The sequence below is a fragment of the Nelumbo nucifera genome, chromosome 7, assembly GCF_055504915.1.
Source record: "Nelumbo nucifera cultivar China Antique chromosome 7, China Antique-T2T, whole genome shotgun sequence".
Lineage (NCBI taxonomy): Eukaryota > Viridiplantae > Streptophyta > Magnoliopsida > Proteales > Nelumbonaceae > Nelumbo > Nelumbo nucifera.
This window is the reverse complement of record NC_142655.1, coordinates 39641578-39668490: the sequence shown is the minus strand read 5'-3', so window position 1 is coordinate 39668490 and position 26913 is coordinate 39641578. Positions and strand designations below refer to the sequence as shown.

At 39.8% G+C, this 26913-nt stretch overlaps 1 protein-coding gene across 2 annotated transcripts in view; it reads left to right on the top strand.

Annotated features, from left to right (window-relative positions):
• Nucleotides 1–767: 767 nt before the first annotated feature.
• LOC104589884 (MAP3K epsilon protein kinase 1-like) overlaps nt 768–26913 on the top strand; it is a 76364-nt gene continuing 50218 nt past the window's right edge. The window contains exons 1-10 of one of the 2 annotated variants that reach the window (XM_010248336.3): nt 768–1044; nt 1197–1331; nt 2867–2887; nt 3355–3428; nt 3514–3604; nt 3711–3794; nt 6541–6642; nt 13164–13295; nt 13654–13725; nt 15102–15208. In XM_010248336.3, the coding sequence (XP_010246638.1) occupies nt 985–1044; nt 1197–1331; nt 2867–2887; nt 3355–3428; nt 3514–3604; nt 3711–3794; nt 6541–6642; nt 13164–13295; nt 13654–13725; nt 15102–15208 (878 nt within the window). In that variant the 5' untranslated portion in view covers nt 768–984. The remainder of the gene's footprint in view (nt 1045–1196; nt 1332–2866; nt 2888–3354; nt 3429–3513; nt 3605–3710; nt 3795–6540; nt 6643–13163; nt 13296–13653; nt 13726–15101; nt 15209–26913) is intronic. The other variant, XM_010248337.3, reaches the window with a different exon arrangement.

Sequence of the window (26913 nt, the reverse complement as noted above, 5' to 3'; positions counted from 1 at the left end):
ACGACATGGACCCCTCTTTGAAAGTGTGGTGAAAAAAAAATTACATGTAACAATGATTTTACTAGGGGAGAAAACAAAAGCGAAAAAGTGTGTTTTCATTCTATGGCATTTTGGAAAAATAGGTACCAAAAAAAAAACTTTAACATCTCCTTAACCCCCCTCAAATTGTGTTAGAAAGGGCTCTAAATTCCTTTCTAGAAAACCAAGAAGCTATAAACTACTCTTTTTCGGACAAGATTGTTAAGACTTGGAAGCCAATCTTGTGGAAACACCCTGCATATGGAACAATAAAAATAAATTTTGATTCTTCTTGTTTTAGTGGTGGTATTACTTTGGTAATCCACCTTGGTAATTACAACCATCAATGTTTTTGAAGCGTGGACTGCTTAGAAAACTCACAACTTGGCGATGAACTTCAAGGACCACTCCATCATCATCTAGAGAGATTCAAAGCTTGTGATCTCCAACCTTCAACAAATGCTTGACCTGCCTTAAGCATCTGGAGCTTAAGGAGCATTTTGAGAAAGGTGTAGAGTACAGACATGTGTTACATGAGACAATTACGCTGCAGATTGGCTTGCTCAATGAAGCTAAAAAGATTGTACATTACATTACAAACTACATTACCATTGTAATCTTCTTTTGTACCTAGTTTTCATTTGCTCCTCTTGTATGGTCCCTCTTCGTTTTATAACAAAAAAATAAAAGTAGGATAGTAATACAGCCACCTCACCTCTTGCATATGTGCGGTCTGGGCAGCCCGTGGGTTGACACCCCGAAGTCAGTTGGCTTGCACATATCTATCGTCTTGTACCCGTTGTACCCGCTTCCGAGTTCCGACTAGAGCAACCAGACGACGATATGTTCTTTATTTACCGAAATGGCCTCCCTTTAACGAAAATTGGTAGATCGGAACCAGAGTATTGACGTTTCTTCCATTCCTTGGACCTCCGGTCCTTCGCCGGAACCGAGCGTTCTCCGGAGATGTCTCGCCACGCAGCTTCTACGCATTTCCACAAATCGAAGACGCTCGATAACAAATACGTGAGCAATTTTATTCTCTCTCGCGCGCGTTTTTTCGATTTAGCAGCCTGTTCTTTCGTTTCAGTGTTATTAGGGTTTCGTTTCTATTATGTGAGACTTTGGTGGAGTTGAATCCGATAGGAATTTGACTTATATATAAGAATTTGGTTCAGATGCTCGGGGATGAGATTGGGAAGGGAGCGTACGGTCGCGTGTACAAGGGTTTGGACTTGGAGAATGGAGACTTCGTTGCAATTAAGCAAGTTTCCTTGGAGAATATCGCTCAAGAGGATCTCAACATTATCATGGTTTTATTCCACTCACTTATTAATATCCTGTTCTACTTTTTCTTATTTGAATTCGTTCGGTGACATTTGGAAATTTTGATGCTTCCAAATGAAAATTTGGTTCTGACATAATTATGATTGTCATTGCTGGAATTCAGTTGCTTAATTATTGGTTCTACCCCTCTTTCTCTCCCTCACACACAAGTTTTCTTTATCTTATTTTGACAAATATCCCATAATTGACGAGTTAATTACATGTTTTTTCTTTACTTTTATTGCATGGAAGGAGGAACAATGTTCTTATGTGTTTTGTTACTCATTCTCCATTGGTTCTTGTACGGGCTTACTTGCTGATTCAGCAAAACCGATTACGATTTTTTTACTTACATGTATGTAATCTATGGTTTGAAAACTGGAGGCCATTTTGAGTTGTCTGCAAGTCCACTCAATATCAGAATCAGAAAAGAATAGAAAAAAAGGAAAGAGTCTTAGTCGTTTTCTCAGATACAGTCTGTCTTTCATCATATTTACTTGTTTATTCTTTGGAGTTCTTCCTGCTGGTGGCTTAGTTCTTTATACTTTGACAGTTTGTTATTACTATTTAAAGATTTATGAATTGATTTGGGAAGGGAGACTGACATTTTAGTTACTCTATCACAGGACTAGGAAAAAGATGGAGGAAACTAATTACTGTTTTCCTTTTACTGCATAAAGTACTATTAGTTTTATTAGCTTATTTATTTGAACAATAATTGAATATGTAAATTGTATTTCTTCATGCATTGTTTTTGGTGATGTCTTATCATCTGGAAGGTTGTTATCCTTTTTTCTTTTAATGAAATTTTTATTTTACCACCAAAAAATATCTTGCTATTGAGCAAGTTAAACGCCATTTTGTGTGTAATGCGTGTTAATGTCATTGGTGCAGTCAGGGCTAATAATAAAAGAAAAGGGTTTGGGCTCTGTAGCTTGGTTGAAGTATTGCTCTAAAATGATGGAATGCATGTTAATGTCCAACAAATAAAGCCTGTTGACCAGAAAAAGAAAAGAAAAGCAAAAGCACATGTAAGAAGGAAGAAGAAAGGGGGTGGGGGTGGACCAAGCAGTTCAGTCCAAGACAAGAAAATCCTATATCACCTAAAACCAAGACGTTCTTGTATTGTCATGTATTGTGGTTTTGGATGCATGCTGAAGGGATCCGAATTTGACATTCGGGCTCTCAATTTTTTGTTGCTTAGGGTGCTGTGGTTTTTCTTGCAATGCTGGTATTATGTTAGGTGCAATGAATCAGTTTTTTTTGATGAATAGGTGCAATGAATCAGTTTTTTTTGATGAATAGGTGCGATGAATCAATTGATTGTTAAGTATGTTCGAATTCCAAAGAACCATGTTTGTGATGCTACACTTAGAACATATTTGCACCTCCTATTTTGTATATGTTAAATGATATACTATTGGTGCAAGATGCTTGCTTCCTATCACTATTATGTGTCTTACCATCTTCTGCTTTCTTTTTTGCAATGCTCTTTGCTTGGTGGATGTGTTCTATCTCTCAGCAAGAGATTGATCTACTAAAGGTGCTATTTTCTTTACCATTCTTTTTTCTTTTATGACCTTGATAGCATTATATATCGCCAGAACACCCAACATTACCCTTGAGTATGCCATCAGGGCCATCTACCAATGTCATATTGATATGGTGTATATCTGGTACTGTCTTGAAAGATCTGCTATGCTGAAAGTTAATTGTTCTATCACTTTTGTCATTTTCAGTAGAGCAATTAAATTAGCAAACAAATACTTGGGGCATGGACCTATCAAATTATCATTGTCACTCCCCCTTAAACTGTACAAATATAGATTTACTCCTGGTAGAAAGCCCTAATGGTCTACCTTATAATTCACTTTTCTTTTTTGAGTTTAACATTCTGAGTCTTTACCATCCAGTATGCTAAATTCAACATATGATGTTGTCATTCAAAGTATTTTATTTATTATTATTATTATTATTATTATTATTGTTATTTCATTATTCATTTGGCAGAATTTGAATCACAAAAACATTGTGAAATATCTTGGATCCTTGAAGACAAAGACTCATCTGCACATAATTCTCGAGTATGTATGCTTCAACTTCTCTTCAATTATTGAACAAAATACTGCTTTTCTTGTAATGTAATTGATGTACATGGTGCTGATGTAGGTATGTGGAGAACGGCTCACTTGCTAACATTATCAAGCCAAACAAGTTTGGCCCTTTTCCAGAATCTTTGGTGGCTGTTTACATAGCTCAGGTTTGGATATGGCTTCAAGTTTCTTTTCTTTCCTTTACTTTTTTTCCTTCTTCTTTTTATTTTTTTTTTTCCTTAGCATGTAATGTTGCTTTTTCTTCATCTGAAGGTTTTAGAAGGTTTGGTCTATCTACATGAACAAGGTGTAATTCATCGGGATATCAAGGGTGCAAATATATTGACAACCAAAGAGGTAGTTGGTGTGAAATGTGAATGCATCTGATGATCCTTGTTATGAACTGAATAGTCAAGTTATCTAATGAACACCGTAATTTCTGTGTTGTCCGTATTCTGTTACAAATTGCTATTTTATAGTTTCTCCTCTAAGATCGATAACAAAAAGAAAGGTATCTAAAGAAGTATTGATGAAAAAAATCCAAAGAGGAAAAAGGAAGACAATACAAAAGCTGATGGTCTTGGAACAAAAATGGGAAAAACATAACGAAAACCAGCCCTGACAGAAAAAGGGTTCTAGCAGAAATCTAAACAAGATGCACAAGAAAGTTTAGATTACCCAAGAATATAAAACCCACAACCATACATAGATACACTCCTTAAAACCATAATTCTGGCCATGGTAAAAGTATTGATACTCTCAATACACAAGTTTTGCATATCGAGAGTTTCAAATGATAAAAAAAGGCATACTTCTTTTGAATGTTTTGTCTAATACTTTGCTAGACGTGTTGTCAAAGCATATATAATAATATAAAGCAAATCAAACTTAAAAATGTAGTAGTATTTAACGTTTCTGAGAACTAAAAGTATGATACGATAAACCTGATATGGGGCATATCATATTGATACATTGAACCTTGATTCCGGCAAGTCTCGTAGATGGAGTTAGCAGACCCAAAGATCAACTCTAAAGTAATAAACAAACGGCAGTAATAAATGAAAATAAAAGAAACAAGGAAGAAACTGTAAGCTAAATATTCAACAAATTATTCACTTCAGATTAACTAGTTTGCCCATTAATTTGCCATAGATGTTTTTTTTTTGATGAATAAAATAGATTTTATTAAACAGAATAAGATTTACACCAAGGGTAGCCTTGGTTACCCTTGAAAGTCTAAACATTAGAAACTACCCAACTTTACTTTTGCCATTACAATTGAGCCCAGAAACAGGTTTCCCTGTGCACCCCCTGTTTTGCTAGTTGATCTGCCAAGCTGTTTGCTGATCTTGGAGTACATTGAAAATCCACTTGCATACCTTCTGTGAACCTTTTTACCTTCTTGAAATCGTTCCTTAAGATCCAAGGAGCTGTTTCTTTTTGCCTCAACCAGCTGATAACTACTCTTGAGTCTCCTTCAACTATCAATTTTCTCACCCCCATCTCCCATGCCTTTTGTAGCCCCAATACTGCTGCTCCTCTTTCCTATCAATCTCATCAATTTTGTTTATTAGGCTTGATTTACACTCCTCAATTTTCCTAAAATTACTGATCTTCCACTCCCTTATTCTTTGTTTTAGATTCTTGAGTTTCCTATGAAACTGAAACTTTACACCTTCCCAATGAGCTTGTTATGTGCTTTGGGAGAACTCACCCTAAAAGTTAGCTGTTAGAGGGAGGCCCCAAGCACATATATACCCCACAACAGCATCCCATTCTACCGATGTGGGATACCTCACATTAGCATCCCATACTACCAACATGGGACAAATGGATCATAACATTCCACCACGCTCCGCAGTCCCAGCGCCCACGCAGGCTGGCTTTGTTCTAGTTCACCTAGTTCCGGCCGAACACTGCAATACCAACGTCACCACCTGCGCCACACGATTGCAACTGGGAAGCATAGTGTAGGCTCTGATACCATTCGTTATGTGCCTTGGGAGAACTCGCCCCTAAAAGCTAGCTGTTAGAGGGAGGGAACCCATGCACATATATACCCCAGAACAGCATCCCATTTTACTGATGTGGGATACCTCACATTAGCATCCCATACTACCAACATGGGACAAATGGATCGTAACAGAGCCTGAGTGTCATCTGTCTCCCACCACTCTCTGACCTTTTGCATGAAATCAGGTACAGTAAGCCACATATTTTCAAATCTAAATGGCTTGGGTCCTCCTCCATTTGATTCTGAAAAGATACAAATCGGCCAATGATCCGAAGTAAGCCTAGGGAAGGTTCTCCCTAACACATTTTCCCAGTGATTCTCCCACTCCTGAGATAGGCAGAAACCTATCAAGTTTTGAATAAGGAGGGTTCTCCTGGAAGAAATCTGGTATTTCTATGTGCTTCTCCTGGATTGATCCTGACCTGATTGAAATTTCCTGCCCCAGCCTTTGCGAAAGTTCTGGTTTTCTCTTCCTTGGATACAAGCCGTCACCCTGAGTCTTTGGATTTTTGTTATTAGAACCTTGACCATTCAATCGTGCTGTGTCCCTCTGATCTTCGATGTTTAGACTAAACCGGCCTTCCAACATGTAGTCCTGAGTCCAAAACTGGTGGAAATGCCTGATTTTGAACACTACCTATACTCGACTCATCGTCCGAAGAGGACCATTCCTCATCCATCTCAGAACTGCTCTAGTACACTTTGCTGTCTTTCCCCCGCCTTTGTCTCTTTCTATCAAATCTAGGGTTTGGGTGCTCAGTTGAGGCTCGAGGCCACTGCTGCCACTGCAAGCTCCCTTTCCTTTGCCCCTCGTTCCAAAATAAGAAGCGTAACTAATTTTGTGAATTGACTGTTTGTTCAACTAACAATTTCTTCTCTTACACTAATAACTGTAATAATATACTATCGTCATTATTTCATCTTTTATTCATACAAGAAAGAGAATGAAAATAGTAATTTATCTTTATTGCCATTAGGTTGCATTTGCTTATCTTGGTTATTTTATTGTGAGATTTGTTTAGTGTCATATATTTTTTTGTTTGACCATTCTTTTCCAGATTTTTACTCAATTTAAATTGATCTTTTCAGGGTCTTGTTAAACTTGCTGATTTTGGAGTTGCAACAAAACTGACCGAGGCTGATGTTAATACACATTCTGTTGTTGGAACACCATATTGGATGGCTCCTGAGGTACCCCCAAGAATCTTGTGCTATATCTGATTGCACAAGTCAGATCTGCTGGAAGATAAAGGAATTTGTTGTTATTTCTATCTAATTTATTCTATTAAAATTTGTCACTAAAATAAGCATTGAAGTGACATTTAGGTTGGTGTTGTTGATATTATTATTGTTGCTGTAACTACTATTTATTCTTATTATAATTATTATTGTGTTAAAATTTTTAAATGGAACACTAACATAGGTTCTAAAAAAGAAATTAAAGTCATTGGAAGCCCCAAGGACAAAAAGGGGCCAAGAATGAATATATATATATATATATATACACACACACACACACACACAATACTAGATGCAACTCGTGCAATGCATGGGTTGGTGTAAAAAATATCCCATATTCTTTACGAGAGTGATTAGATTCAGTTTCCTAATAAAGAGGATATTGAATTGGTTGTGTCTGAGTTTAAGTAGACTCACCTTTGATGTTTTTCCCTAATTTTTTAATTGAAAAAAACCACAAAATTCAAATAAAAAATTCTCCGCCCTTAATGCCTCACCAAAAAACAAAGGTAGAAAAAAGAACTGATTTCTGAAAATCATGTATATGGCTTCCCAAAACAGCAGAAGATGTAAGGTTTTAACCCAACTGATTCATGTCTGATTCAAAATCATACTTGTACTCTAGATAAGGATGATTAGGGCAACAATCTAGGTTCTCATAGAAAACTAAAAAAAATCAAGGAAGGTCAATGGTACTAATAAAAAATGGATCAGTTAAATTTCTGAAAATAGACAGGGCTATAGAACAAATCATCCCCAAAGTGGCACAATGACACAAAAATTGAATGGAAAAGAACTTTATTAATTGGTAATGAAAGAATATGAAATATGTACAATGGTGACTCTCATTGGCAGGTGTAATATTGTAAAAGTGCAAATTATCTAACGACTAAAATGTCAAAATCCAATCGCAATGTAAGAGTCTGCCCATGGGCCGGCCAGACCACAATATGTTAAGACTCAGGAGGGAGTTTAATTCAAAGAGGTGATACAGACAAGGACATGGCCACAGGAGGAATGATGCTGGTTCCAAAGGGCTGAAAACACGTTGTAGATACTATTAGCAAATGGGTGTTGGAAGAACGGAGGCCAGTGGGAGGCTTGAAGGTGAAAAAACTAGTGCAGGGACTCATTCTATTCATTTTTGGCATAATCATTGGAGGCAGAATATATCTTTAAAATATGCCTCCCAAGGCTGGAAACCCCTCTAATCCCCTCTAATCATTGGAGTCTATCTTTATCCTTAAAAACCCCTCTAATCCCCAAAGGGTCTGGATTGCCAAAACTGTTCCCATCAAAGTCTAATTTGATAAAGCTGTCTTCAGGTGGTTCCCAATCTTTTAGGGTTCTACTCTTCCTTGTTGACAAGGCAGTGGCTTCCTTTCGCTTCTTTCTCAAGTCATCAAAAGAATAGGGTGAAAACTGGTCCAAAGATTTGAGCCAAAGGATCACCCTATATAGAATGCATTCCAAGATTGCCTCCATACTTCTTTCCTTGTCCTTGAATATTCTTGCATTTCTTTCATCCCAGACCATCCAAAGTACAGCAGCCCTAGTGCATCTCTACAATATCCATATTGATTTTCAAGTTACAAATCTGCTCAAACAAATTTGCCACCAAATTTAAGTTCCACAATTTCCTTGACTCTTCCACCCTCTCAAAAAATTGATTGTCATCTGCAAACTGAAGGTGGGTAACTGGAACCCTATCCCTTCCAAATCTCCATACCCTAATCAACTAACCCTATCCGCTTCGACAAGACCCCCCCTTTCAACTAATGTTATGCATCTTTATTCTTCTTAGTATAAAAGATTTTTATTAAAATAAAGAAAAAATGATATCCCCCCTTCGTCTTCATCCTCCTCCCCTTCCTCCTCCTAACCCCTCCTCTTAAGGAGGCTTATGCCTCCTTGTGTTCGGGAGGCTTACACCTCTTGCGTTCTGAACGCCTCACGCCTCTAGGTAGTGGAACGCCTCCGCGTTTTAAAACATTGGTCTAACCCAATAGATTAGTTGGATAGTGACTAATTCCATCACAAACTATGGTGTTCTTCTTCTTGAGCAGTCTAGCATTTCTCCCTTTCCAAATGTACCAAAGGTCCATTGCCCAAAATGCATATAGATTTGTTAAGGGCATATTGGTTGGTTAGACCATGAAGTCATTGGAGAGGTGGGCTAAGTGAATAAAACATACCGGCGTATCATTATATATCTTCCTAACCATGCATGGAATACTTCCCATTATCTCCTTTGTCCACATGGAGAGCAGCTCAAATTACAGAAGAGCATGCTTTTCACATAGCCTTTCATTTGGCACTGAGGATTTGTGGAATGAATTACCGGCTTCTCAAGCAATCCTGTGGAAAGAAAAGATAGCCCCCACATCTTCCATGAGCTTTCTGTGGAAAGCAATTCAAGAGGTATATCCTATCTTTTTTAATTTCATCAAATTTGATGTGGGTTTTGGTTCTAAGGTGCTTTTCTGGGAAGATCTCTGGCTGGGTGATACTACTTTGTGCTCCCTTTTCATTGACCTTTATTCAGTTTCTACCTACAAGTTACAACCCATTTCAAATTTCGTTAGCTTCTCTCACTTTGGTTTGAGTTGGGATTTGGTTTCAGAAGGGGTTTGAGGAATAATGAATGTGAGTCCCTTATTTGTTTGCTTGATTGTCATAAGTCAGTTTACTTGGTTCAATCTTTGGAGGACACTAGTGTATGGTTTGCTTCTTCTGATGGCACTTTTACCTGTGCTTCTTTCTTCAATGCCCTTGTACAAACTCCTGTTGGGGGTGAGAATTTTTTGGTGAAAGAGGTTTGGAGCAAGCTCATTCCACTAAAAGCCCAAGCTTTGTGTTGGGAGGTGTTTCTTGGGAAGGTGAGCACCTGTGACATGCTTCAAAAAAGGAGGTGAAATAAATGCCTCTCCCCTCATATGTGCATTATTTGCTTTGCAGATGGTGAATCCCTACCCCATTTATTCACTACCCTTTTGTGCTTTTTGTTTGGGAATCTTTTTTCTCTCTTTTTGGTTGCAGGTGTACTCCCCAAGATGTAGAAAGCCTCTTTGGTCCAAACTTTCTTAGGCAGCCAACAGAAAGAGGAAGGGTTATGTGGGAATCAGTAAGGGCAGCTGTGGTGTGGACAATATGGGAGGAAAGGAATGCAAGAATTTTCAACGACAAGTATAGGACAAAAGAAGATTTAGTGGATCCACTCTCACCCTTCCTTTTTACCTTAGTAGCTGATGTGATCAGTAGGATCATTACTAAGGCTGACAGTGAAGATGCCATTAGGGGTTGGAGAATAGGGAGACACCAAGTCCCCGTCACCCACCTTCAGTTTGCAGATGACCTAATGATCATTTGTGAAGGAGGTTTTAGCGAAAAGGTAGCAAACCTAAAGGAGCTAATCAAAGGATTTGAAAATATTTCTAATTTGAGAATAAATTTGGAAAAGAGCTGCATAGCGGGTATAAATTTGGAGGTAGGGGAGGTTGAGGCTATTGCGGAGTGTCTTGAGTGTTCCACCTCTGCTTGGCCTATGTCATATTTAGGGCTTCCTTTAGGGGCAAATCCTAGGGAGAGTAGATTTTGGACCCCAGTGATAGAAAAGTTTGAGAAGAGATTAGCATCATGGAAGAGGAATTATGTCTCTTTAGGAGGGAGAATTACCCTAATAAGAGCTACCTTGGATAACTTACCTACCTATTTTTTGTTTGTTTTTAGGATACCAGTTAGGGAAGCTAGGAAACTGGAGAAGTTGATGAGAGATTTCTTATGGGAGCCGGGACAAGAAAAAAATGATCACTTGGTTAATTGGGAAATTGTGCGCAGAAGTAAAGAAGAGGGGGGTTTGGGACTTGGGAAGGTAACTAGAAAAAATCAAGCTCTGTTAGGGAAATGGTTGTGGCGATGGCCATTGGAAAGAGAGAGATTGTGGCATGAGGTGGTGGGAAGCATTCATGGGAGGTCAGAGAATGGATGTGATGCTGGTGTATCAAGGCAAGCTAACCTAGCAGCACCTTGGAAGGCTATTCACAACACCCTTCCTCAATTTTATCAAGTATGAAGTTTGTTCTGGCAACACTGTTCATTTTTGGGAGGATATTTGGGTAGGAAGCACACCTTTAAAGGATCTGTTCCCTTCGCTATTTTCTGTTTCTCTGTACAAAAAAGAGGTGGTCTCAAAATTTGTCTCACCTTTGGGAACACCCTTAGATCCTACTTGAGATTTTGGGTTTCGTAGAGGACTTAGGGATGATGAAATTGAATCTCTTTCTGTTTTGCTTGGTTGTCTTAATCAGGTTTGTTTGGATCCCTCCAAGCCATATAAGAGGGTATGGACTCCTAGACCCAATGGAACCTTCACTTGTGCTTCTTTCTTCAAGTCCATCTCTCAACTTTCTACTCACCAACCCTTTCCATCAAAAGAAATTTGGTGTAGGCCAGTTCCTCGAAAAATTATGGCGTTTTGTTGGGAAGTATTCCATGGGAAAGTAAACACTCTAGATAACCTACAAAAGAGAAGACCTTTCCTCTGTATTTCTCCTAATTGGTGTATCCTCTGTAGAGCTCACGGTGAGGATTGTTACCACCTATTAATATCTTGTCCCTTTTCTGCAGACCTTTGGGCTTGGCTACTTTCGTTGTTTGGGAGTAGTTGGAGTCTACCAGTAGAAGTTCACATGGTCTTCAACCATTCTACCTTTTATTGGCCTACAACAATAGGGAGAATTATGTGGAGATGTGCTCGTGCTGCCTTGATTTGGATTCTTTGGGAAGAAAGGAATATTAGAATTTTTCAAGAAAAGGAAAAGGGCTGTCAGGAATTGAAAGACTATGTGTTAAATAGGGCAATACCTTGGCTGAAGACCTTGGAAATCTTTCATCAATTCTCCTTTAATGACATTTGGAGAAATTGGTCAGCAGTAGCGAGGTGTTCATCTCTAAAGGACAAATCAATTACAAGCTGGTCTCCTCCATCCGAAGGCTCACTGAAGTTGAACTTTGATGGAAGTAGCATGGGTAATCCAGGATTATCCAGAATGGGGGGTGCTTTGAGAAATGAGAAGGGAGAGATTTTGTTGCTCTACTTAGGTCCCTTGGGAATTGGGGACTCCATCAGGGCAGAACTTTTAGCTGCTGTACAAGGGGTGCAATTTGCAAACCAGCTGGATTCCAAAGTGGTGGTGGGTTGGTTGAAAAATCCTGAAGTGGCTATGTGGCGTTACAAGAATGAAATGAAGAAATTTAGTTGGTTGACAAGGAATATGTTGATCACTGTACAGTGGGTGGGGAGATCAGCAAATACTTTGTCAGATGTGTTAGCTAAGCAAGGGGTAAATAGGGAAGAATTGTTTTGGGCTCAGTTGTGATTCTTAATTTTCTTTCCTAGTTTACTTGTAAGATTCAAGGAGGGGCTGCAGCTCACGCCTCTCCCTGGGATGTTGTATGAACTCACTCTAAATCTGCTTCTGAATTAATAAATTTATTATCATTCATTAAAAAAGAAGAAGATTTAGTGGAGGCCATAAAGATAAAAGTTGCACACTAGGTGAAATCACTCCAGATCTTTCAAAATTTCTCACTTTCTGATATATTAAGAGCGTGGAATGAAGTGGCACACTGTGGAGAATAAAGAAAGAAAGGTGATGGAGTGGAAGCCTTCGAGTCCCAAGGTTAAGCTGAACTTTGATGGGAGTTCTATAGGAAACCCTGGTATGGCAGGCATTGGTGGTTGTTCAGGGGTTCCTCAAGCAAAGTATTGGCTATGTACTCAGGACCTTTAGTGTAAGGTGGTTCTCTAAAAGCCGAACTATTAGCTCTGCTACAAGGGTTAAAACTTGCCAAGCTAGCAGATCTTAAGAACTTGAAGATAGAAGGGGACTCAAAAATAGTGATATCTTGGACCAAATCAAGCGGGAATGTTCCTTGGATATATAGACATCCGCTAAGGGAGATAGTAAGTATAGCAAGGGAACTTAATGCCTCATTCACATGGGTCAGCAGAATTGCAAATGGAATGGCTGATTCTCTAGCCAAACAGGGAGTTCAAAGGCAACACCTCTTTTGGGCTTTTTGGTAACAATTTCTGGTGCAATGTCTGTTTTCTAATTGCTGTATTTCTGTATCTAATTCTCTTAATTGAATAAAATTCTCTTTCTGCTGATAAAAAAAACAGCTTCTCAAGAAATCCCACACATCTCATCAATTAGTAAATCAAATAGTAAATGGTGCAATGGCAATTCACACTGTTGTCTTCATGAGTCATGATCACTGGGGAAAGCTTTTCTTCATAATTTCTCTCATGGTCTTTCCTGTAGCCCTATTCAATCTGCTTTAGTTTTGTGTTCAGGGAGGAGTAATTTACTTTAATCTTCATTTTCCCGGAAACAAAAGTAAAACAGTAATAATAAATTTCTTTATATCCAGGTTTAGAAAATAACACATGACTAAATTATCTGGTACAGGTAATAGAAATGTCAGGAGTCTGTGCAGCATCAGACATCTGGAGTGTTGGCTGCACTGTGATTGAACTTCTTACTTGTGTCCCGCCTTACTATGATCTCCAGCCTATGCCAGCTTTATTCCGGATTGTTCAGGTTATATTATCAACCCATTCTTATCATCATTGTCTGTTGTTTTATTATATTGGGGTGAAGTGTTTTCTTATCATCATACATTGTCTTATTATATCAGGGTGAAATGTTTTCTGTCTCAATCACCATAGTGGCCGGTGGCCCTCTAGTCAATCTTGTGGAATTTTTTTTCTGATGTTTTTCTGTTTCTGTTACCTGATTGCCTTGGCGATTGTTGAGTTTGCTTTTCTCTTCTCTATCCAGAAATGACCCACATGGTTAAATAGGAGGAAGTTAATGAAACCAGTTAAGAAAAGTGCACTGTCCTGATATCTGAATCTGAAATTAAAGATTTAAATTTTCTATGCTTTTCTTTTTTCAGGATGAGCATCCTCCAATTCCTGATCGTCTATCTCCTGACATTACAGATTTTCTGCGTCAATGTTTTAAAAAGGTGAGGTAGAATCTACCAATCCACAATTTCATATCATCCTGTCTATGCTATTTTTCTTAAGATGTGGTTCCACCGAGTCAACTTAATCAAGACTTGTAACTCTGAGTTTCTGGGTTAATTTTTTCTTTACTCTGGCATGCAAGTAATATTAGTGAATCATATATTGATAAACTTAGTCCCTGTTTGGATAGAGTTCTACTTTTGTACTTTTAAAAATACCGAAGTACAAAGTACACAAAATACTTTTACTTTGGTACTTTCGCTTTGAAAACCGTTTGGGTAAAAAATTTTGAAAAGTATGCTTTCAAAAACAGAACTACCATTTTCTGTTTGGCAAACGCACACTAGCAAACACACATTATGGCGATTCTGATGGAGAGAAATAGTGAAACAACAAAACAATCATAAAATAGCAGTCCAACATTCCATACACAAATTTCTGGCCAATAATGGTGATTCTAGTGGAGAGAAATAGTGAAACAACAGAACAAATATGAAATAGCAGTCCAACATTCCATACACAAATTTCCAGCCAATGATGGTGAATTGGTGATTCCGGTGGAGAGAAGCAGTGGAATAATGGAACAAATGGAAAAAACAATTGAAAATGGGAAAAGAGGACATAGGTAATCTGTACCTGCAACTTTCCTGCTGTTAATGGTGATCCCAGTGGAGAATAGCAGTGGCGACATCTGGCAAGAGCTTCTGGTGACGGTTTCTGGTGGTTTGGTGGTCTGATACTGGTGACGACGATCCAACTCCAGCAGCGGTGAGCAGAGGTAGGGTTGAGAGTTTTACCGAAGGGTGGTCACATGTGATCCGCTGTTTGCACAAAATGGAAGCACTATTTTGCCAAAAGCACGAAGTATGAAAAGCTGACTTTGTGCTTTTGGTGTTTTACATACTTTCAAAAAGTATGAAAAAAAGTATTAAGTATATGAAACAAGAATGAAAGTATGGTCTTTTTGATTGGTTAATGGTGCATCTGGAATATGTAGTTGTAATTCAGTTTCTTTTGGATCTGGTTTTTGGTTGTTATTTGATATTATAGATGTTGAAGTTTAGGTCATTCTTTTGCATGTTTTTCTCATCAGTATGATTGATATCTCTCATCACCTACTTCAGTGTAATTTCATGATATAATTTTTCTTTTCATTAGCGAAGTTTCTTTTATCATAATTATGTAAAAGAAAAAGATTCATGTCTGCACAAAGAACATGAGGTTAACATTGTATTGTAACAGTGATATGCTTATGAAAGTTCACAAAAGGCACATGATTGAGTTTTATACTAGGTTATTTCAACTACAATGGCCGATGTTTTATAGCTTACAGCCATTTTAATTACTTATTTTCACTTTGAGAAGCATATTTCAGGATGCTAGGCAGAGACCAGATGCAAAGACGCTACTTATGCATCCCTGGATTCAGAACTCAAGGCGTGCTTTGCAATCCTCACTTAGGCCTTCTAGTGGAACAGTAAAGTATACAATTTCAACTTCTAGTAAACTTTTTTAAAGGTTTTTGTTTACTAAAGTGGTTTTCATTGATCCAATCCATTGAGGCAAATTTTATAAAGTACCTTCTGGTGCTCAATTTAAAAATTTATGTCACTGGATGAGTATTAAAATTAAAGGTAATTGTAGACTTTTATGTTTGTTATTTCCCTTGGTATTTTGTACTGTTTGATACCACATGGATTTTAGAGGTTATGCTATTTCAGCTATATTTACCTAATTTCCTATAAAATCTATTATCAGAGAAAAGGATTAGAAAATTTTGGACTCAAGGTAGTCAATTTTAAGTTAGATTTAGAAAAATATTTGCAAATTGCAATTGTATAAATTGAATAGAATGTTGAATTTAGTAAATATGGTTGTGATGTTTCTTTGTTGTCATTACTTTTGGTCATAGGTACTCAATATAATAAACTACAAATTACCTTATCTTTTCTCTTTTCTTTCTGTTTCGCATTTTTTTGGCTGAAGGTCAGTGTTACCACTAGTATTCTGTAAATAAAAAGTTAAAAGGTTAGAGCCTAGAGACAGATGATTGGAAGGTGCAAGGTCATCCTCTTTTTTTTGATCAGTAAAAATCTTTCATTAATAACAGAGAGATAAAGATACAATAGCTAAAGATTGCATAGGAATTTGCAATCTCCAGCAATCAGTTACAATTCTGCCCAATACAATGAAGATCTCTTTGCCCCTTGTTTTGCTAGGGTATCCGCCATCCCATTTGCATCCCTTTTAACCCAACCAAACTGAGAGTTGAACTTCCTTGCAAGTGTGTCAATTTCTCTGAAAATAAACTTGAGCTTCCAAGGTGCTGATGTGATGTTTTTGGCCCAAGAGATGACCAATAGAGAGTCTCCTTCAATTTCTAAGTCTGTTGTTCCTATCTGCTCATCCATCTTTAGACCTTGAAGTAGGGCTAGAGATTCAGCCTGTATTGAGTCACCATAACCTATTGGTCCAGAGTAGAGTGCCACCACCACACCTAGATAATTTCTAAACACACCCCCTATGCCTGCCCTTCCAGGGTTGCCAAGAGAACTCCCATCGAAATTCAGTTTTAGTTTGTTCCGTGCTGGTGGCTTCCATTCCATGCTTACAAAAACTTTGGGTACATCCGTTTGTGCTATTTCAGCCCAATTCCTTAGTATCTCATTCGTGGAGTAGTTTCTAAAAATCTCCATGCTCTTCACCCAATGCGCAGTTCTGATTTTTATGGCTTCAATAACTTCCTCCATTGTTTTGCTTTTTCCTGAAAAGATTCTTAGGTTTCTTTCCTCCCAAATAGTCCATACTGTAGCTGCTCTCACTGCCTTCCATATACATTTTCCTCTTTTCTTCCGTTGATACAGGAAAGAGGGGCTGAATAGATTTACCACATCTTGTGGGGGAGCTCATCTGCATCCAAAGAGAGAACAAACAACATTCCAAATACCAGAAGCAAAAGAGCAGGATAATGGCAAGTGGGTTAGAGTTTCACCACGTCCCAAACAAAGGACACACACATGAGGAGAGAGGCAATTGTTTGGCATCCTTTTCTGTAGCACATCACAAGTGCTTACCTTCCCTAGGAACACTTCCCAACAAAAAGCTTGTACTTTTGGAGGGATCGGTTTAGTCCAAATTTCTCTCACTGGGAAGTTCACCCCCATAGGGTTAATATGAGTGAGCAAACCAAAGAAAGATGCACAGGAAAATAAACCATCAGAAGTTGGGGACCACACTCTACAATCAGCTATAGATTGGTCCAAGTAGACCCTCTCAAGTGTTGAAATCAACAGCACTAGAGACTCACACTCATTTTCCCTCAACCCTCTTCTAAAGCCAAAATCCCAAGAGATCCCTGATTCCGAAAGCACACCAAACCTAGCAACAAGTTTGTTTTTATAGTTTGATAAAGAGTAGAGGTCTGGGAAATTGAGCATAAGAGGCACATCCCCAACCCAAAGGTCTTCCCAGAATAAAACTTTGTTGCCACAACCAACATCAAACTTGATAAATTGAAGAAAAGTTGGATATACCTCAAAGATTGCCTTCTAAGGAGAGGATGAGCTGCATTGGGGGCTAATTTTGCATCCTAGCCGTTATCTGCATCACCATGTAAGCTTTTAATGACCCTATGCCACAACCTTTCTTCCTCACAAGGGAATCTCCATAGCCATTTCCCTAGGAGGGCCTTGTTTCTCCTTATTAGGTTCCCTATACCTAATCCACCCTGGTCCTTAGGGTAACAAACTTGCTCCCATTTCACTAAATAATCTTCTCCAATTTCCTAGCTATTTTCACCGGGATCTCAAAGGTGGAAAGGAAGTAAGTGGGAAGGTTTGCAAGGGTTGATTTTATCAAGGTGATTCTTCCCCCCAAGGAAATATAATTTCTCTTCCACATTGCCAACATCTTCATGAACCTCTCTACCACCAGTTTCTAGAAGCTTTCAGCTTTCGGATTCCCACCCAAGGGCATTCCTAAGTATTCCAGAGGCCAATTTTTCACTTCATAACCTAGTAGATTTTCCATGGCTTGGATATCCCCCCCTTCAATGTTGATTCCGGCTACACAACTTTTTCCCCAATTAACTTTCAATTTGGAGGCCTATTGAAATTCATCCACCAATCTTTTCAGATTCCTTAAACTGGCTTCATCACAACTTTCACAGAAAATAATTATGTCATTAGCAAATTGCAAATGAGACACCACCACTTCTAATCTACCCATTCTCCAACCTTTAAACTGGTTTTCTTGATCAGCTTTGGTGATTTGTCTACTCAAAACCTCAGCCACAAAGGTGAATAAGAATGGAGATAAGTGGTCACCTTGTCTTAGTCCTCATTTAGCCTGGAAGAAATCCTTTGCTACCCCATTCATCAGAATAGAAAAATGTGCTAAGCTAATACATTCTTTAATCCACTTCTTCCATCTTTCACCTAGCTCCATCTTTTCCATTAAATTCAATAGGAAGGACCAATCCACCATATCATAAGCTTTTTCAAGGTCCAATTTACAAATCAAACCTTTGTCACCTTGTTTTCTCTTAGCTGCCACACACTCATTTGCCACTAAAATTTGATTCACAATTTGTCTCCCCTCTACAAAAGCTCCTTGGTTCTGAGAGATAATATAGGGTAGTACAGTCTTCAACCTACCAGCCAGGACTTTAGCAATGATTTTATACAAGCTACCCACAAGACTTATCGGTCTGTAATCCTTAGGGGTTTTGGCCTCCTCCTTTTTTGGCACTAAAGCAACAAAAGTTGCATTTGCTCCAGGCGATAATTTCCCTTCTTGATAAAACTCCACAAATACATCCATTAATTCATCTTTCAAAATTTCCCAACAATCCTGATAGAAAGCCATTGAAAATCCATCTGGCCCCGGTGCTTTAGATTTATCCATCGAGAATTTTGCTTCATGTATCTCCTCAATAGTGAAGGCTCTTTCTAGGAGGTTAACTTCGGATTCTGGCACTCTGTCCCATTGTAAATCTCCCAATTCTGCCATGTTTTCATCAGAGGATGCTAGGATTGACTTAAAGTGGTCCACAAAGCATCTTTCAATTTCCTCTTTTGCAGTTATCACTCTTCCATCCACCTCTATATTGGAAATTTGGTTTTTCCGTCTTTTCCCATTTGTTAGAGAGTGGAAAAAACTGGTATTTCCATCCCCTTCCAGAAGCCATTTACATCTAAATTTTTGCCTCCAAGAAATCTCTTCTTTTCTTAGAATCTCTTCCAATTGCACTTTTAAGTTCCATCTTTCTATTGTATCCTCCACCCCACACTCTTTCTTGGCCTCCTTTTGGTCCACTTCCTCTATTTTCCTGGCTAAATCCTCCTTTATGACCTCAACTTTTCCAAATTCTTTGTTTCACTCCTTGACCTTTTCCTTCAATCTTTTTAGTTTCTTAGAGAATCTCACCACTTTGTTTCTAGCCCTAATCCCATCTTCTAACCACCATTCTTTTACCCTTTGCAAAAAGTTTGGAACTTCTAGCCACATGTTTTCAAAGCTAAAAGGTGTGGGGCCACCAATAAGATTTTCTTGGTAAAGGCTTAAAGGGCAATGATCAGAAGTCACTCTAGGTAGGGCTTTTAGTGTCAAAGTGCCCCACAGCTCTTCCCAATCAATGGAGTATAGGAATCTATCCAGTTTTGAGAACACTTTATTTTCTTGGAGATTTGACCAAGTGAAAGAGGCTTGTAACAAGGTAGGCTCTTTTAGTTCTAGGGACTCAATTAGGGAATTGAAGTGTTTCATGCTAGATGTTAAGGGTTGGTTGGGGTTGTTTGTCTCATTTGTATATCTTATTACATTGAAATCCCCACCCAAACACCACAGACCCTCCCATATGCCTCTGACTGCAGCTATCTCTTCCCAGAATGAGTTCCTCTCTCTATATGAATTCGGCTCATACACATTAGTCAAGACCCACTCCCTTCCATCACTCATCCTCTTGGCTTTTATTGATACTGAGTACTGGCCTATTAGTTCCTCCTGACAGTCAATTTCCTCATTCTTCCACATTGTAAGGATTCCACCCGAGGCACCCCACGACGGGGCAAAAGACCAACTTAGACCCCTGCAACTCCAGATACTTCTTATCCACCTTCTGTCCAAGTCCGAAAGCTTTGTCTCCTGTAACATGACTATAACCGGTCTCTCATTTCTTATCACATTCCTGATGATTCTCCTTTTCTTTGCACTTCCTAAACCTCTTATATTCCAACAAAGCACTTTCATTTCACTCTTTTTTCCCCGACCCTAATTCAATCCCAAATCCTATTCTCCTCTTTTCTTCTCCCTTTTCCTATTTACAGTCTTCTCATAGGACACACCACAGGCTAGCCTTTCCACCTCCTTCATTCTTCTCTTTCTTTTTTTATCATCTTTTACCCCCTTTCTAAGATAGACCTTTCCTTTGGCGAACTTCCTTTTAGCTTCTTTTTGTTCCTCTCCTTTTACTTTGGGTATCTCTCTACATCCTTCTTCTCCCTCATCCAAATGATAGTCTTCCTTTTCCTTCTCTTGGGTACCTGCAATAACATCATTTCCCCCTTCATCCTTTTCCAAAACCATCACATTAAACAATTTCTCCTCATTGTCTTTTCCACCACCCCCTCCTTTTTTTATTGCACATGGGTCATTATCCGCCACCAGTGACGTTTCAACAGCTGGAACTGCAAAATCCAAAGGCTGAAGATTACTACAAGGATCAAAATCAAATGAGTTTTGACAGAAAAGTGGGGGCGAAGAAAGAACTATATTGAGAGGAGGGGGGAAGAGACTCCCTGATCTTGAATTTGGATTTCATCGATTCCTCCAAAGACAAACCCAGATGGTTCAGGTTCAGGTACAGTGTCCACCTGTGCAGCTGGGGGGAGCTGTTCCTCAAGTGGTTCCAAAGTCGGTTTGCTATGGAAACCCGTCTCCACAAAACTGCCACCCTATCTTTGTTCTTGATTTGTATTTATTTTCTTCTCTCTCTGAGAAGCTCCTGTAGGCCTTCCACTTTCCGCAGTAAGGTTACCAGCCCCTGAATCCTGTATCTCCAGAATCTCCGTACCAGCATCTTCAGAGAAGAGCAGTTCAGTTCTGAAAGCTTCAGAGTCTAAAAGTTTGCAGGTCTTTGTCGAATTGATGCTACCAAACTTGACAACAGATCACCCTCGTCTTCTTCCACATCTCTTAACGCCTCCCAATTTGAGTCATCTTCAGAGTCTCTTTGCGAGACCCTATTGTAGCGAGGGTTTGGCTTCTCAGGCATCGTGGAGTTTTCTTCAGTCGCCGGCCTCCATTGCAGCTTCAACCCAGTTGCCGGTGTCATTCCCGCAGCCGGAGGAAGAGGAGGGGAGGGTTTTCTGATCGTCGTTCCTGTTTGGGGACGATTTGAGCGGATAGGCACACTTTGGGATGATGATAGACCACAATCATCGTCCCCCATCGATGCAAGGGAGCTTTGCGCATGACTTTTAAAAGGGTCACGTGACCCAACTTGAAAGACCTGGCCCAGATTAGACTTTCTGATCGGGTTATGTAGACCCGGGTCCGACTTTTCAATTGATTTTGTAAATTGAGTGTGAGGTGGCCCTTTTTTCGATTGCAGCACCTCAGCATAGGATTTCTTTTGGGCCGTTGGATCCCATTCGCATTTTTTCAAAAAATCTCCCTTAAATGGCCAAGCAGTCTCCTTTAATCTATTGCCCGACTTTTCAGTTTCCAAAAACGCCTGGTCAACTTGACCTTTTGGACGGTCCACCCAGCTCTCGCCACATGGCCTCCAACAGTCTACGTCATCATCTTCTTCTACCTCCAAACTGTTCCACAGCCTTGCTTCGACTTCTGACACCAACCACACCTTTCTCCAACAGTCATCCACGAAGATGTCCAGGCTTCTTGGGATTATTTCCAATCTTCCACCTGCAACTTTAATCTTTGCCGCTTGAAGGTTTTGCATGCAAAAACCTTCCAAGACCCCACCACATGCCGCTGCTATCTTATGGAATATGTGCTCCTGCCAGAGGTTGAAGGGTAAACCCAGAATCTTGATAACTATGGTCTTCTGCGAGATATTCAGTTTGTTACAGGAGGGCGACCAATTTACCACTGCAATCTGGCCAAGTTTGGTTTCAAGGATTCTGCTCACAGTCTGAAGTTCGGCCATGTCAAGTATTGCCTTGTTCTTTTCAAATGGGATGAGGGTGATTTTCTCTTTTGGCTGAAGCGTCTCCAGTAGGATTTGCAATACTTCTTCCCAATCCTTAACCTCTGTTTTCACTTTCACAACTTTCGTCTTAAACCAGTCCCCATTCCTTCCATCCCATATTATTTTTGAATTCATATCTGTCGAAAGTACTGTTATAGGAGTAATCTTTTTAGTTTGCTTTTGCTGGTTTGCTTTCCCAGTTTGGCTCTCACTCACCTCCCCAGATTTTTGTTCTTTCCTCATAGTTTTCTCTTCAGTATTCGAGAACTCCCATTTTTTCTGGTTGAAATCATCAAGTGCACCTGCGACCATCTTCCACCCCTGTTTAGCTTGTCCCTCTGGAAGGCATACTAGTTGTTTTCTCCCTTTGCCAAAGAACTCTGTTAGTAAAATAAATCCTCCATTTGTGTTCCTTCTATTTTCTACTGTGAATCTCTTCCCATTGTTTGTCGTTTCATTTCCCCACCCTTGTATTCTTTCTGCAAATAGAAGGCCATCTACGAAACCTTTAAGCCAGTCCACTACTTCTGATTCCATTATGATAGTTGCTCGTCGATCTTCCCTGATTTTCAATAGCTTCTTCCCTCTGCTTGTTATTTCCTCCATAAGGACCTTCTTCTTCTCCAACTGAAGTATTCTTCTCCATCTTGTTGCCTGAACGAAACTCTCCATTTCGGCTTTTCACAAGTCAGATGGTTAAGCGTCCATTAGTTAATGTAGAGAACACTGGTGTGGGCCCCATGGCTGTGGTCCCCACTGTGTTCGTATGACAGCACATGCAATCTTTGTTAGTTATATCAGTGTTAGTCGGTAGTTATTTCAGACAGCTTGTTATTTCAGTTTATTATTGTTTTTATTTGCCATGTAAGCATTAAGGGTAATTCTGCCCTTTCCTACAATTAGTGAACATAACATATAAATATTGAGAGGGTGGCGGCGGTAGATTCATTTTGATCTGTCGCTCTTTTCCTAAACCCTTGTGTACTTCTGCTTTCTTCTTTTTCTTCTTCTTCTTTCCTTCTACTTTTCTCAATCCGAAACCTTTTTGGGATTCAAGACTGACTGTAGTCTTGATTGACTACTTGGTATCAGAGTCTATCTAGGGTTTCTCATGTGTGTCTAGTCCAGCCGACCACATGAGAACTGTCTAGGGCTGGAAGCTTACAAAGGACTGTTCGTTGGCTGATTCTTGGAGGTTACCAGAAGGGTTTAGCAGCTGTCCGAAGGCTTGTAGAGGCTTGGAGAGTTTTTTGGTAATCAGGAAGAATCAGAGAAGGTTCAAAGGATCAATATTAGGGTTCAGGTCGTGATTGAAGGTAGCGATTAGAGTTTTTTGGGTAAGTTGTTATCTTTCCTTGAGATCGTTGTCAGTCAAAGATAGGTTGGACCTATCTAGGAGGAGCGGCTGAACTCCCCTTTATTTTCTCAGAGGCGATCAGTTTTTTTCTTTTAGGGTTTGTCATTAACCCTACGGCCAGACTTGACTGTGACTCCTTTTGGAAGGTGTGGCTGAGCACTGTTTATGTTCTCACAAAGTTTTTTCTAACCCTATGATTAAAACCCTAATTCTGCTTCAGCATTACAGGTTGTTTTCTAAGTGGTTTCTAGACCTGTTTCGGCTTCAGAGCCTGTTTTGGGGGTGAGAACTGTTATCGGACTGCTTATATTCTGACTGCCGATTGGTTTCAGATCAGATCTGAACTGATCTCATACAGATTTCTGACTGTGATCAGTTATTTAAGTGCTGTTTTCTATTGCAGTAGCCCTAAGAGTTCTTAATTACTGATTCTTAACCAAGAATGGAGTTCAAAAATCAGGGGGAAGGTGTCTTTGGGAATAACAGTTCTAGTAATATGTCTGAGACTGCGTTTCAGATTACAACTGTGAGATTTGACGGATCCAATTACTTGGAATGAGCCCAGTCGGCCATGATGGCTATTGGGGGAAGAGGAAAACTTAGCTACCTATTGGGAGATGTGAAAGAACCTTCCAAGGAGGACCCAATGTTATACCAAGTGGGTTTAGGAGAACTACTTGGTTATGACATGGCTGTGCAACTCTATGCAACTACATATCAACCGAAATTATTTGTGGGCAAAAACAACAAAGGAGATCTGAGATGTCATGAAAGAGACCTACTCCCAACCCCTTAATGTTGCTAGAGCCTATGAACTGAAGTGTGAGGTAAATAGCCTCAAACAAGGAGAGAAACTAGTCTCTGTTTATTTCTCTACCTTGAAATCTCTGTGGCATGAAATTGACCATCTAGAGACTCTTGAGTGGGAAAGTCCAAAAGATGCACAGACCCATAGAAAGCAAGTCGAGACCAATAGGGTGTTTGAATTCCTGGCTGGTTTGAATTATGATTATGACATTGTGAGACAACAGATACTGACAAGAGACAGTGTGACCTTATCTCAAGCCTACTCTTTGGTGCATGGTGAATAGACTAGTGTGTGAAAGGGACATGAAGAAGGAACCCAAGTCTGGGGGTGATACAGAAAGGGACATGAAGAAGGAAGATAAACGGGATCTAGTGTGTGAACATTGCAAGAAACCCAAGCATACTAAAGACACATGTTGGAAGCTGCACCCTCATTTAGTTCCAACAAAACTAAGGAATAAAAGGGGTAATGCTCATATGGCTGTGAATACCAATTCTGCATCCTCATCGGGCACAAAAGGCACGCCCCTAGACACCTTAGCTGCAGTTCGGGCTGCCCTAATACAGTTGGAAAAGGAGGATGGGAATTCAGCTCAGCCATCTCAGTCATCATCAGCCCCTGCCACATCAGCCTTTGCTCATTCAAGTACTCGGGCCTCAGCTTACCATGCTTCAACTCCAGGTAACACTAAACATTGTTGGGTAATAGACTCAGGTGCATCTGACCATATGACTAGCTTGCCATCACTGTTCACTACTTATCACTTATCTTCTGGTAGAGATAAAGTATCCATTGCTGATGGCTCCCTTGTTCCCATTTCTGGCAAGGGTGACATCAAGTTATCTGATACTATCTCCTTATCCTCAGTCTTGCATGTTCCTAAACTTGATACTAATTTGCTTTCAGTCAGTAGTATTACAAAACATCAAAACTGTTCAGTAACATTTTTCCCTGACCGATGTGTTTTTCAGGACTTGGAGACGAGGAAGGTGATTGGGACTGGCCGTGAGACGAATGGGATCTATCTGCTTGGAGAGAGTTCTCATTGGAAAGAGCCTGTTGATAAGAAGTCTTTTGTTTCTCAGTCTATGAGTTCGGTTATGCTCTGGCATAATCAGTTAGGTCATTTATCTTTTCGGTCTTTGAAGAGTCTGTTTCCTAATTTGTTTGAGTTTGTTGAGGTGTCAAATTTGAGATGCGAGAGTTGTGAGCTTGCAAAACATTGTAGAATATCTTATTCCTTGAGTAATAAAAGAAGTAGTAATTCTTTTGATGTTATGCACACCGATGTTTGGGGCCCGTATCACATCCCTTCTATGGGGGGGGGGTACAGATATTTCCTGTTGTTTGTTGATGATTATACCCGTTTTTCTTGGGTTTACCTTATGCGTTCTCAAGATGAGGTTCCCGCTCTGACCCAAACCTTTCATCAGATGATTTTAACCCAGTTTGGGGTCAAAATCAAAATCCTCAGATCTGATAATGCAAAAGAATACTTTGCCAAGCCACTGGCGTCTTATCTACTCGATCATGGGGTTATTCACCAGAGCACTTGTCCTTATACACCACAATAGAATGGGGTTGCCGAGAGGAAGAATAGGCACATCTTGGAGGTGGCTAGAAGCATCATGTTTACCTCCAATGTGCCTATCCGTTTCTGGGGAGATGCTATCCTCACGATAGTGTATCTCATTAATCGGCTTCCCTCATGGGTTCTTGACATGAAGCCTCCGTTTACCCTTCTATACCCAGACGAGGAATTGTTTACTGTTCCTCTTAGAACCTTTGGTTGCACCTGCTTTGTTCAGATCCTTGGACCTCATCATTCCAAATTTGATCCTAAGGGCTCCAAATGCATTTTTCTCGGTTATGCACAAACTCAAAAGGGTTATTGCTACTATGATCATGTTTCCGGGAGGAGATTTGTCTCGATGGATGTCACTTTCTTTGAGGAGGTACCCTATTACCCTAGGGTTTCTCCTTAGGGGAGAGTAGTGAGAATTTGGGTCTTTTTCCTCAGGGGGAGCGCAGTGAGAGTGGGGTTAACTCATATGAGGTTCCTTTACCCATTCCATTGAGTGATGAGGGCTGTAATGGTGAGGGTTGTTAGAGGGATCAGGAGTTGAAAGTCTATCACAGGCGGTGGAGGCAGGTTGATTTCGGTCATCACCAGTCCAGGCCAGCCCCAGTTCCTTCTGCGGATCCAGATCCAGGTATTATAGTCCCCTTATCAGATCCAGGTCCCATTGAGATACTTTCCACTGTTGCTACTTCCCTTCCTTCGGATGACCTTGACCTCCCTATTGCTGTCCATAAAGGGAAACGACGTTGCACCACATCCACAGCTCACTGCATTTCCCAGTTTCTGTCCTGTGATCGCCTATCTCCCTCTTACAGGTCCTTTCTCACTTCCATTGCTGATATTCCTATCCCTAGAACAGTGCAAGAAGCCTTGTCAGTTCCTGAGTGGAAAGATGAAATGAGGGTTGAAATGGATGCCCTTTTGAGAAATAATACTTGGGGGCTAGTTGACCTATCCAAAGGAAAGAAACCGGTTGGATGTAGATGGGTATTTACTGTGAAACATAATGCTGATGGTTCCATTGAAAGGTACAAAGCCCGGTTGGTTGCAAAAGGATTTACTCAAACTTATGGTATAGACTACTTGGAGACTTTTGCCCCAGTAGCAAAGATGACCACTATTCGAGTTCTGTAGTCCTTGCAGCAAGTTATTCTTGGCCTTTGTTCCAGATGGACGTTAAAAATGCCTTTCTGAACGGGGACTTATAGGAAGAAGTCTACATGTAGTT